Raw genomic sequence first — 12134 nt, forward strand, 5'->3', positions numbered from 1 at the left:
TTTGCATTTTGTGGGCTAGAACTTAATTTCCAATTACAAGCCCAGAAAGCCAAGTAGCACCCAGCATCATCTGAATAACAATGCACGAGTGCAAATCCTGTTTGATTTTATGATAGCAGCTCTGCCAGGCACTCAGCAAACACATGCAGAGAGGTTTATAGCTCACAGGAATCCTTTACCCAAGGGAACAGCTGGCCGTATGAATCATTTAGAGAAAGCTTTACTATTTCTTTTGTGTTTGACCACCAACAAAAGAGCCAATCCTGAAATAAACTGCTTCAACAGCCCCCTGCTCTGGTCTCTCAGTAGGCTTCTCCCTCCCTTTGTGCATTGCTGCTAGCTGGGATAAGGTAAACAAATAAATCAGGAGGGTTTAGGATGAGCTGTGGTCTATTCTGCTTTCAGAGTCAGCTCTGCTAGTACAAGCCTGTAATCACAGACCTCAGAGTAAACAGGGCTGGAAGGCACCTAGAGAGGTTTTCTGGGCCATTCCCTGCCCAACATAAAACCAGTAATAGCCAAAGCTTTTCCAAACAGGATCAATTATAAACAGTCCTGCATGGGATTAAAACTATTTTCAAAATTTTTTGGGCTTTTTTTTAAATTTTGAAATATTCAACTCAGTCTTTATGATGTTATTAGGAGAACCTTTTGTCCACACCTTTAGAAAACAAAAGTACATTAAAAACAAAATCTTCACTGACCTACAGATATCCACTTGTAATCCTACCACCTTGGAAAACACCACAGCAGGCTCCTGCCTGGCTGCTTGGTTTTGTGTTTACAGACAGGTGCTCAAGGGGATTCAGGTGTTGGAGGATATGAATGCTCAGCTTATGCTCTTCTATTCCCACCATGGCAGGATAGCCCCTTTTCTCTCCCTTTCTATTACCACTTCCCAGACAGACCTTCCGATCTGGCCAGTTGTATTTTTCAAACACAGCTTCATAATCCTCCACTGCTCCGTCAGTGATCAGCATGATGGCTTGGTTACACAAGCCTCCTTGACCGGCGTCTCTGAACTACAAACAGAGAGGGAGAGCATTGGTTACCCCAGCACAGGCTGATGCTGTGAAACTGCACTCTACTTATTCATGGGGGAGCAGATTCTGACTACCTCTTGCAAACCTCACACTGCACTCAGAAAGAACTCTGTCTAAATAAGGACTGTGTTTGCATGCTGCATATAATTTTTTTTTATTTCCACAGCTCTGCCTAGCACATATAGACATGGGAGGCTTTACAAAAGTAAAATAACGAGGAGAAAAAAAGTGTTGTGGAGGAAGGGTGCGATTCCCTGCTGCTTCACATCTTGCACAGTCGCATTCGTTTATGCAAAACAACTATAGATTGACCATAAACACTGCAATTCTGATTTGACAGCAATAACTGTCACTTTTTATGGAAGAAAATGTGAGAGGAGTGAAAACCAGACTCATTATTTCAGGGTAAATCCATCAATCTGCCAAAGAATAGTGGAGAAAGGCAGGAGCACATGAGAAAAGAAGGCTACTGCCACCAGAGCTGAGAAAGGTTATGGATGTGCCAGAGAGAGGCCATACACTGTGGTGACAGATGACCTGTTGTCTGTGCATAAGTGATACTTAAGGCAGAGCAGAAGTACACTGTGACTCTGCTACAAATGTCGATGTGCTCCCAAGAGCACCTGGAGAGATGTTGAACAGATGTGCTCTTACCAGCAAGCCCTTCCCTGTTTTCAGCCAAAAAACCCCTCAGCCCTGGAATGCTGCTCATCTCCTGTTCCTGCATGCAGAGCGATTGCCTTATGGCCCAAGAGAACTAAGTGCATTCTACAGCACCAACATAGCCACCAGCGGAGGCAGTGGAGGACATCCAAGCTACAAAAATGAGCAGCTACTCTTCTGAGGTGCCCAGCTTGATGTCAGCATGTGCTTATCCTTATTCTGCATCTCACCACTTCTGTGCTCTGAGCAAGGAAAAGTCTAATCAATAAGGGAAGATGCAAAAACTGATGCAGGGTAAAAAAAATATGGCAAGAGGGAGAGATGACAACTCTGCACAAGAGATTAATGAGAGGCAATGGCATGAGATAGAGAGTATACAGGAGACTAACTGAAGGGTAAGGTTGTATCAAACAGCAGCAATTTTAAATTTGAAAGGATATTTATATCATATAAATAAGGAAAAAGTGGCAAGATTATTAGCATAAAATGAAAGCAAGCACTGAATGGGAAAACAAGAGCATAGAGTGTGAACTGGGACTTGTTAGATGTTTCAGGATTCAACTCACAACTCCCTTCTGTTTTGGTAATACTATGTTATGACAGACAAATGTTTGTACCAACATGGGTAGCACTGTGGTTCCACTGCAGATTAACATCAATATCCATTGTTAACACCAAAATCCATCCATACCTGGAAGCCAGCTCCAAGCCAGATTTCCCCAGTAATTTCACCATTCCTACAATTAGCTCTGTGGTTGTACCTTATTATGAAATTACCAAGTTCAGTGCTAGTATCACCACAACATCACCTCCTGCCACCATCTGTTTTATCAGTCCTACCTCTTTCAACATTACTCTTAATATCACCAAGTACCTGTAACTCTACAGCAGGAAGCATGGATTCAAACAGCTGCTAAATGACCACTTGTATGAACCCATCTCTCTCTGTTTCATTACTTGTATCATTGGTCAGAATCAGATCAGATTACTATGAGTGGAGTGAGTAGGGTGGTGTAATAAGGTAATTTCTAACTAGTTGTTCTCAGGTGAAACATCCTGAAGCTGGATGAGGTGGTTGGATGTGCTCCTCCTCTTTCATGTCACCACAGCAGCACATTTAGAGGGGAGACAGACAATATTTCTGCTGTGGTCCCTCCAACCCAACAGTGGGGATTTCCCATGTCTCTTTCTACAGAGTCCCCAAGGTGTCCAGTTGTCTAAAAAGCTGCTATACTTTGTACCATGGAAAAAAATCCCATCCAAGTAATTTGAATACAGCATAATTTGAGCTTCAGGAGGGGTCAGAGCTCATGTGCACCCTGCTCAGTAAGGAGATTCAGGACAAAGGCTGAGGGTGTACCACAGGAACAAGCACAGGATGCTCCTAGGTGCAAATAAAAGGAGAAAGGCAGGTGACAGCTACATGGTATTTTGCTGCAGACCATCAGGTACAAAAAAGACAGCCTCAAGTGAGCTGTTTCTAGGACAGAGATCAACTGCATGCAGATTAGCAGGGAGAACAGACAGTGTGCGTGTCCACTAGGGAGGCATGGGGCTATGATGGTGCAGGAGATGCTGACAGAATAAGGTGCAGATCACAGATAAGCAAACCTTATCGTTACAAAAGCAGCTTATTGCAAAATGTTGCAATCTGCAACATGTTTGTTTAGATTATTATTAAATTACCACTTAGTTAAGGTCACCCACTATTTCATCAAACTACTTAAGACATCTCATGAAGCTTACTTCAGATTTCATAATACTGAAATACTGAGAAATTAGACGCTGCATCAGAACCAGCAATCTCCTAATTACAGGAGTAGATGATATTTTCAACAGGGAAAATGAGATCATCAGTGTCATAGAAATAGAGATTAAAAAGACAGATTTAGAAAACAAATGAACAAGGAGGTAATCCCTGGTTTTTAGGTCCTTTTGTGACTGGTTGCAGCTGTAGCAAATGATCTGACAGCATTCATATCCAGCTCTCACCATAATTCCCTGCTCTGACTGAAGTCTAAGGAGCATGAAAGAAGGGGAGATGAAGAATAAAATGCCCACAGAATAGATGTCTGAAGAAACACAGGCTAGAGCTGGGTCAGTGAACAAGGCATGGAGCTGTGTGTTCTCCTGTATGACTTTGGCCACATTGCCAGGACTAACAGGCATTATCTAATTAATTCAGTCACAGTCCCTTGTTTTCTCATTGCCATTTGCTTTGCAGTTATAGCCTGGCACAGAGTTACTACTGAAGCAATAGGAACCATCCCCATTGCTCAGAGATGTGCAGGCACACGTGCTGATTATGTACACATCTGGCCAGAGGACTGAGCAGCCCCTCTTCATCTCCTCCTGCCCTATTCTTATGCAGACCTGCCTCCAGAGTGGCCTCCAGAACTACTGAAAATTCAAGCTTGGTGGAAAGTGTCTCATGGGTAGAAAATTAGCAGTAGAGAAGGAATCAGAAAGTCAGTGCAGAAGAAATGAAAAATGAAGTAAAATAATAAGAACTGGTAAACAGGAAATACTGATCTTTCCATATCTTGAAAAATATGCTGTAAAATCCAAGCCCCAAAATTGTGACTGGAATTAAGCAAATACTAATAAAAAGAAGAAAAAATGCAAAAAAAAGTGAGTAAAAATAGTATGTCGCCAGCTGTTAAAAAAAAAGAGGGAAATGGTCGGGCAGAGATGCTTTATAACCTCCATACTTGATCATCAAAAGGATAATATTGTAATGGCTGAAGTGATAAGAAACAAAGAAAAGAATGATGAATTATAGACAGGGTCACAAAGTGGTGGAGCTAAAGAGAAAGCTAATTGAAAGCATTTGAATAATGCTCAACATGAAGGGAAAGAATTGCAGAAGGTACAGCTGAACTACTTGTCTCATGAGCTGAGACCTGACTGGGACTGTACATCACAAAGAAGGAAGAGGCAATCAACAGAAAATGTGTTACAAGAAGAGAGGAAACTAGATGGGTAAATAGTCCTTAAACATTATGCATGTTGCTAAAAAAATTAGTAACACAGTTGTGAGTGTGCAAATGAAATGCTTCTCCACACAAGTGAGGCTTAAGAGGCCACAAACCTTTGATTACTCACATCAACAGATGGTTCATTTTTTCATGGCACCAGTTTGCTCAAGTTACTTAGAATTTTATGTCTCACTGAAATGAGTTTGTTACCAGTTGCATCATGTTTTTTCACCTATAGCTATTTTGGAGAGCCTTACTCAATTAACTTCAAGATTTATGCGATTTCTGAGGTCAGCAGTGATTCAAGGCACAATTAAAACAGCTTAGTGTTAAGAGGAGAGAACATTCAAGGTGGCCTCAGAAAGCAGAATTTGGCATTTCTTGTCCTCCGCAGAATGGGACAAGCATTGGCTTTCAAAATAATTATTTACTTTGAGAGGATTCTGAGAAAGGAGGATACATAAGTGCCACAGATTTTCACAGAATCATAAGAATACCAGGTTGGAAGGGGTTTCTCAAGGGTCATCTGGTCCATCTAATGTACTATCTAATCTTAAAAGTTTAATATCTAACAAATATATGAACATATTTATATGCATCTCTTAGGATTAGGGGGGTGTGTTTGCACATGTATTTGTGTACACATGTATGTAGACTGGAAAGGATAGTCAGTGGCTTAAATGCCAAACAAGATGGTGGATACTGCCTGGAGAGGGATAATGCAGAGACAGATCAGCTGGATAGGAATTAACAAAGTGACAGTGTCTGAAAAAACATAACTGTTGTCTTACGTTGTGTTAAGAGGACTATGGTGAGTAAAACAGGGAAGGCAATTATTCTGCTCTGCCTAGCCCTTGATAGCTCTCAGCTGCAGCACTTCCACACTGTTGGGAGGATGGTGTTTCAGGGAAGGCAGCCTGCAAGCAGCCACAAGCAGAGCAGCAGCCAGAACAAAGGGGCTAAATCCTGCAGGAAAAGGGTGAGAGAATAAGAAGTGCCAAGCTTGTTGAAACAGAAGAGAAGATAACAGTGAGATAGATTATTGATAAATAAGGAAAGAGCTCAAAAGATAACACTTGACACCTGAGAATTTTGAAGCGCTTCATAAATGTGTGCTTAAGACCATCATTTCTCTGGGATGCATATTTTATTGAAACCACTTGGTGTGTGGCTAAATTGAAATAGAAAGTCCAAGTGGTTTATTGAGCATGGCAGAGAGGGGCAGGTGAGGCACTGAATAACTGTCGTCCTGAAGCCATTCTGCAAACTGTGTCATGGATTCAAATATGCCCTGTCTACCCCAGAACATAATGGAGGAAAACAAAGATGGTGAGAGATTTTTGCTCTTCTATCCCTCTTTGCTACTCATACCTCATTGAGTAGGTCTCTGCTGGGCTATTAATTCTGTGAGCAATTGGACCGAGGAAAATTATCAGGGAAATTTTGCAGTCACTTTCATTACAGATATTATTACTGGTTGTCTATTGTAATCAGCAAAGCCTGTTTCATCAGTGTGATGTAGCAATTTTCATTTTCACCCTCTTGCGTATGCTCCCGTGAACAATAACAGGACAGTCTGTGAGGAACAGCTACAATTACAAGCTGAGAATGTGAATTTTGTCTGATGAGAAGGGGGTGGTCAATTCTATCAAAGTTTCCTTTTCTCCTGCCTGCATGACTGCAGCAGCACAGACTTGTTTCAAGGCACACTGATTAAAAATCTTTTCCTCCACTATCATTGTTACAGATCTCAGAATCTCTAAGAGAAGATTTCAGAGAGCCCTTAAGCCATATGAGCATTTGACAGGTGGTATATCCTTTTGCCTTAAGTTGTGGTACTTGAAGACCCTGGGGTCCTCCAGCTGGCAATATCAAGGCACTCTTTAGATGAGCCCTTACCATGCTACAGTCTGGGGAAGGCTGCAGCATGTTTCTACAATTGTATGCCTGTGTACTGGCAGCCTCTGGTGCTGCTGTGTGTGCACAGACACACAATGTCTGTCTCTTCTGAATGTCACCAGGCAGACAGAAATCCTGGGATGAAGACACAGGAGGTCCTGCAGGACTCCTGCTACATGTGCAGCTGGTTGGGAGCAAGGGTCTTAGTTGATGGCTTCAGTGACCTTGGACTGTCCCATTGTGCTGAAGAGTACATACTCATGGCCCATGCTACAGTGAAAGACATGCTGTAAGAAAGCTGCAATCACTGCTGCTGGGAAAGGAAAGCTGGGTGGAAGAGACATTTAGCCCTGTTTCACACCTTTCTTTGACAACAAGGATGCTGTTTCTGAAATACTGTTTTGCGGATCACCATTTCCAGGATGCAGAAAAGTACAACACCTTTCCTCATTTGCCCGTGCTCAAAGGAAAGATGCTCAAATGTCTGTGCCAGTAGCCTTCTCTCCAGATCTGAGGTGATGGCAAAAGGCATGAGGAAAGCAGTAGTTCCCCTTGTGAGTGAATAGTATCAGCAGGTTTCTGAGTGCTGCACTGTCTAAGAGCAATCTCAGAGCTGTTTTGAGTTCATTAGACAAGGGAAAACCAACAAGGATCACGAGCAGTGATGACTACTTAAACTGTTGACTGCATTTTTGGAGCCAAATAGAAAAAGCCATATTTTGTAACCTACAAATAGTTTCTTCTCTACTACTGGAATGGAGTCACATGAGTCCACTGAGCTGCATGGACATCACTCTCTCTTTGGAGTATTTTTGGTCCAGCAGTGTCAGTGGAGGACTTTTTTTTCCTGTCTCAGGTATAGGTTCTGTATCTTTTGTTTTAAATATTAATTAAAAAAAAAAACAAAACACCATTTGGTTTGGTTTTGGGTTTTTGTAATATGCAAGGATACATGTAGGCAAATCTAGCAGGCATCTAGCTCATGTAATTGTTCTAGGTTCATATAATTACTGCTTCCCTGGTCATCGCAGTAACTATCTTCCTCTTCCTCCAGGGATGTTGAACCATTACTCCTTGGAGCGCTGCCAGCCTAGAACTGCCATGCCAAGGATACATTACACTCTTCTCAGGTTGTCATTAAAACCACTTTGCTTCTACTACCAGTGACATGTCAGCTCAGCTATCGCCCTCCCTGGGTTCAACTCTGATGGTGCCTGCACTGGCATAAATAGGGACCAGCATTACCATGGACAAACAAACCCATACTTTCAATTTGTAAGATAAGTCAGAGTGGAGAATCCTTCCCAGGGTGTCAGTACCTCTGGCACACCACCTGCGACACCTACATCATTATTATTAGCCACTAACATCATATGCATATATGCTTTTGCCAGTACCAAAAGCATTGGCATCTTTAGGCCAACCCCACTATAGACAGTGCCATGAGGAGATGGGGATATTCAGCTAGTCCTTGGCCCTTTTTTTTGTTACCATTTCTTAAGAAACAGAGTTAAGTAGTATGTTTATCTGCAGGCTACTGAAGTCCCTGTTGTTCACACAAGGCAATGAATCATTTATGATTCTTATCATAGGGTATAATCAGAGTGATTAATTCTCCTGGACCTGTGATTTCTTCCCCAAGCACTAATACTCAGCAAAGTGACACTGAAATAAATGTGAAGCCTGAGAATAATCTTTCATGTCTTCACCATCATCTACTGCTCACCAATAACATTACTTACAACCAGAATTGTTGCCCTTAGCTGATCAGTTATATTTTATTGCCACCATCTATAAAGGTGCTTGGACAAGGCACAGTTGTGGGGCTCATTAAGAAAAGACTCCTGGAACCACAACCCTGTTGGCTCCTTATTTCTCCTGGGCAGGGATTGGTGGCCATGGACATCATGCACAAACCAACACCTCCCCAAAGCTGGGTCATCCCTCTACACTGCTTGTCACAAGTTTGGGGTCCATGAGAACAACTCATACCACATCTACCCTGCAGCACCATGCAGAGAGGGATGTGCTGAGTCACTGATTTCAGAGGGGAATGTAGGAATGGGCAAGAATTCTTGTGCCTGACACAAGGATCAATGCTGACTCTTACCTCCCTCAGAATTTTGAAGGACTCTGTCAAAGCCTTGCTCACAGTGCCCACTCCTTTTGCCTGCAGTTCATCCACCAGCTGCTTGAAGTGCTAGCAAGAAGTGAGAGAAAAAGACAGGAATGAGTTGGAAGCAGGGTATTCCCTTGCACAAGGGGAGGAAAAGGTAGCCTAGACAAATCTCTGCTTCTTCATTACTGCTGGCAGGGCAGGGCAGCACTGGGATTGATGGAGGTGGGAACATCAAATGGCCACTCCATTGGTGCACAATCATGTTGCACCTTTGCCCACACAGCTACAGCAGGACTGCATTTCTCAGTCTCTGCACTGTGAACCATTGATAATCCGTGAAAGGTCATGCAAGGGACAAAACCCCTAGAAATCTGACTTTCTCTCATCCATTCCTTCAGGTAAAGAACATCCTGTGCATGTAAAAGCAATAGGATGGGGAAAAAAATAAAATATTTGAATGTTTGTCTACTATTTAAAAAGCACTGGATCTGGTTGTAAATCAAAACCTCAGAGTGTTCTCTGCGAGGTAGTGTCCAAAAGGCTTGGGGATCCTTTAGGAAACACTGCAGGAGACATCACCCTCTGGAGTCATAATCTGTGACCCAGAGCTAAGCTGGGAAAAAAATCTGGAGAGAAATTTGGTTGTTGAAGACAAAGGGATGTGCTACCTCTGTGGTATGAATACAGAGAGGAAAAAAAAAAGGAAGAAAAAAAGCCAGTATGAAAATCTGAAAATACCAGTCAGCTCAGATGAGTGGTGGAGCAGCTGGATGCAGTCTAACCACCCTAGGGTTGCTGAGGCCTCCTGGATCAGAGCAGCAAAACCCCTCATCAGGGAAAGCTAGCTGCCAGTCCACCCTGATGAAGGATCAGACCAGGCTGAAAACAACATCCACCAGGAAAGGGCTGATTGTTCTCCCTTCTGAAGGCTCAGGATGTGGGGTCTCAGAGGTGAAGACCCTTTGCCCTCTGCACACTGTTCTTCCACAGTCAGGTGTGCTCATGGTACAGCAGTGCTGGCACAGGGGAGCCAGTCCTGCTCTTTAGTTGGCCAGCTGACCCTGTGTACAGTGAGTTCATGTGGGGCTCAGCTTCGTGAACGAAGATTTGGGAAGGGCTGTCCCCACGTGGGTGCCCTTCCAGCCTGCGCAGTGTTTTTTTTTTAGGTGAGGCTCAATGTGCGCAGAACTGGCCCCCACCGTTTAAGTCCTGAGGTTCATCTGCCACAGCCGAGAGAGCTTGGACAGTGACAGTGAAATCCTCGGGACTAGAACCTACAGTACCCGGCATTTCCCAGGAGGTCTCCCATCCAAGTACTAATCCAGGACTGACCCTGCTTAGCTTCCGAGATCTGACAGGATCGGATGTCAGGGAGGCATTTAACTGCCTTAGTGAGTTCATGTAAGCAAAGATGAACCACAGAGCCAGCACCACTGAACTGGGGCTTGTTTCTGAAATGCAAACCCACACACTGTTGGGAGGTGGCTGTTCCTTGTCCCTGGAGTTTCACGTCTCAGCATCTTAACCCCTTATACTTCTTACATTAAGAGAGCTACCTGGATTACATTGATGGGAGTTTGGTACTCACCTCTCTGTTATCTCTGTCTGCTTGGACCAGGATACCCTTAAAACAGGGTTCAACAAAATGAACATAATCATTGTACTGCAAAGAGAAAATGGAAAGAAAGGGGCTGTAATGGGAGAAAATTCACGAAATGGGTTCAAGTCCTAGATGGATGTTCAGAAAGCAGTATGGAGCATTATGCCATTTTATACATACTTCCCTTAAAACTTGTTTATAGTGATAATGGCAGATTTTAATTTTGATAAATCTATTTATTTAAAGAATACATTAATTATGGTGTTTTGCTGAGTTCTATCCGAGCATATCTACCTATATTTTTTTGCCCTTCACACTGCAGAGTTTTCATCCACACTCTATTAGCTTGTGCCCGTGGCCTTGCTTCTAGCACTATTTGCACATAGTTTTGACTTCTGGAGACTTTTTGAGTCCCCAGGCATCAGCTGAACTTTGCAAGTGGTTTTGTAACCTGAATTTTGATGCCTCTGGGCACACAGCTGAACAATAACATACCAAGTTAACACACATCCATCAAACTGTGGTAATCGGTGGGGTGTGTGCTTCTAGGCTGATGCTCTGGCATCTTTACCTCAGATGTGTAAACCCTTTCCTGCAAGGTTCAGAAGAGTGCAATTCATAAGAGGCCACTGATGCTCAGCTGATCAATAGGGGCTTAGGTCAGGCTATAATGTGTCTTGAGCCAGTAGGTTCTTGGTGAGAGTGAAGTAAAGGAATATATATATATATTATATGGTCTTTTGGGGGATTGTTTTTGAAGAACAGATGATATTTCAAACTCCCTAATAACTTCCCTCCATTTTTCTGCCAACCCTGTTCACTCTTCCATCTGTCTAGTCATATAAAGATGGAGCTGTTGCCATTGGAGTTTCTAATTATCTAACATAACAAAAAGTAGACTTTATATCTCAGTGTCTGTGCCCTAGCAAGCTTTTACAGAAAGAGATGATGCTTGCTTGAATTAGCTTTGAAAATTAGAAGGTGAGCAGCCTTTAATCTGGCACCAGTCCTGGCATGGACTATGGTAAAGTTTTGCTTTCTGTGGTCAATTGTGCTGGTTCTCTGTGGGTAATCAGCCCATTCTCATGGTCAGGTCTTCCTTAAAAAGGAAGAGAATAACACCGAGGCAACCTGACCAAACTCCATGGGGACCTGTGCAGACTGACTCTGAACTGTATTGGCAGCCTTGCAGGGTGCTGGTGCACAAAAAGACATATGGTGGTAATTTTCTAGCCCAGAAACATTATCCTGAGGATTGTACTGCTACTGGACCCAAACACAGTATTATGCTAAGATAGGTGAATTTATTGGCTCGGGTCCTTGCTAGCTTAGGTGTCTCTCAACAGTTACCTGTTGCAGTCACATCCTTAAGTAAGCAAAAGGATGCAGCTGACATCTGTAGAGGAGAGGTGAAAGGACTTGGCAACCATCCTGCTGACCACGTAAAGCTGACTTCCCAAGAGAAATTTGTGTTAATCTCCCATCCAACACAGCTACTAACTGCTGTGGCTACATGACTGTAGCCACTGTTTGCTAAGGGGAAGGAGGAGTTGGTATGAGGCACAAGAAGACAGCTCAGTACTGGAATTAGGGCAGACATACTGCAATGACGTTGACAAAGTCATTTTCTCCCAGAGTATCTAAAATGGTGACAATGGTGTGTTTGGCAATGGTCATCCTCAGGCCCTTCATACTTCCACTGACATCCACAATGATGACAATGTCCTTTGGAGAGGTGGCTGCTTGGATATACCTGCATAAACAGAAGAATACAAGGAAGCAGGGCGAGCATCCAAGGAGGAGGAATGCTGGACACACTGCTGTCACACAAC

General features: G+C 43.1%; 1 protein-coding gene across 1 annotated transcript in view; it reads right to left on the reverse strand.

Annotated features, from left to right (window-relative positions):
• Positions 1-12134, reverse strand: part of CACNA2D4 (calcium voltage-gated channel auxiliary subunit alpha2delta 4) — a 126178-nt gene that overhangs the window by 95720 nt on the left and 18324 nt on the right. Inside the window, exons 8-11 of the mRNA XM_071550060.1 lie at positions 11905-12055; positions 10291-10365; positions 8694-8783; positions 909-1022 (exon numbers count right to left, since the gene is read on the reverse strand). Coding sequence (XP_071406161.1) covers positions 909-1022; positions 8694-8783; positions 10291-10365; positions 11905-12055 — 430 coding nt within the window. The remainder of the gene's footprint in view (positions 1-908; positions 1023-8693; positions 8784-10290; positions 10366-11904; positions 12056-12134) is intronic.

Source organism: Pithys albifrons, chromosome 3 (assembly GCF_047495875.1).
Source record: "Pithys albifrons albifrons isolate INPA30051 chromosome 3, PitAlb_v1, whole genome shotgun sequence".
Classification (NCBI taxonomy): domain Eukaryota; kingdom Metazoa; phylum Chordata; class Aves; order Passeriformes; family Thamnophilidae; genus Pithys; species Pithys albifrons.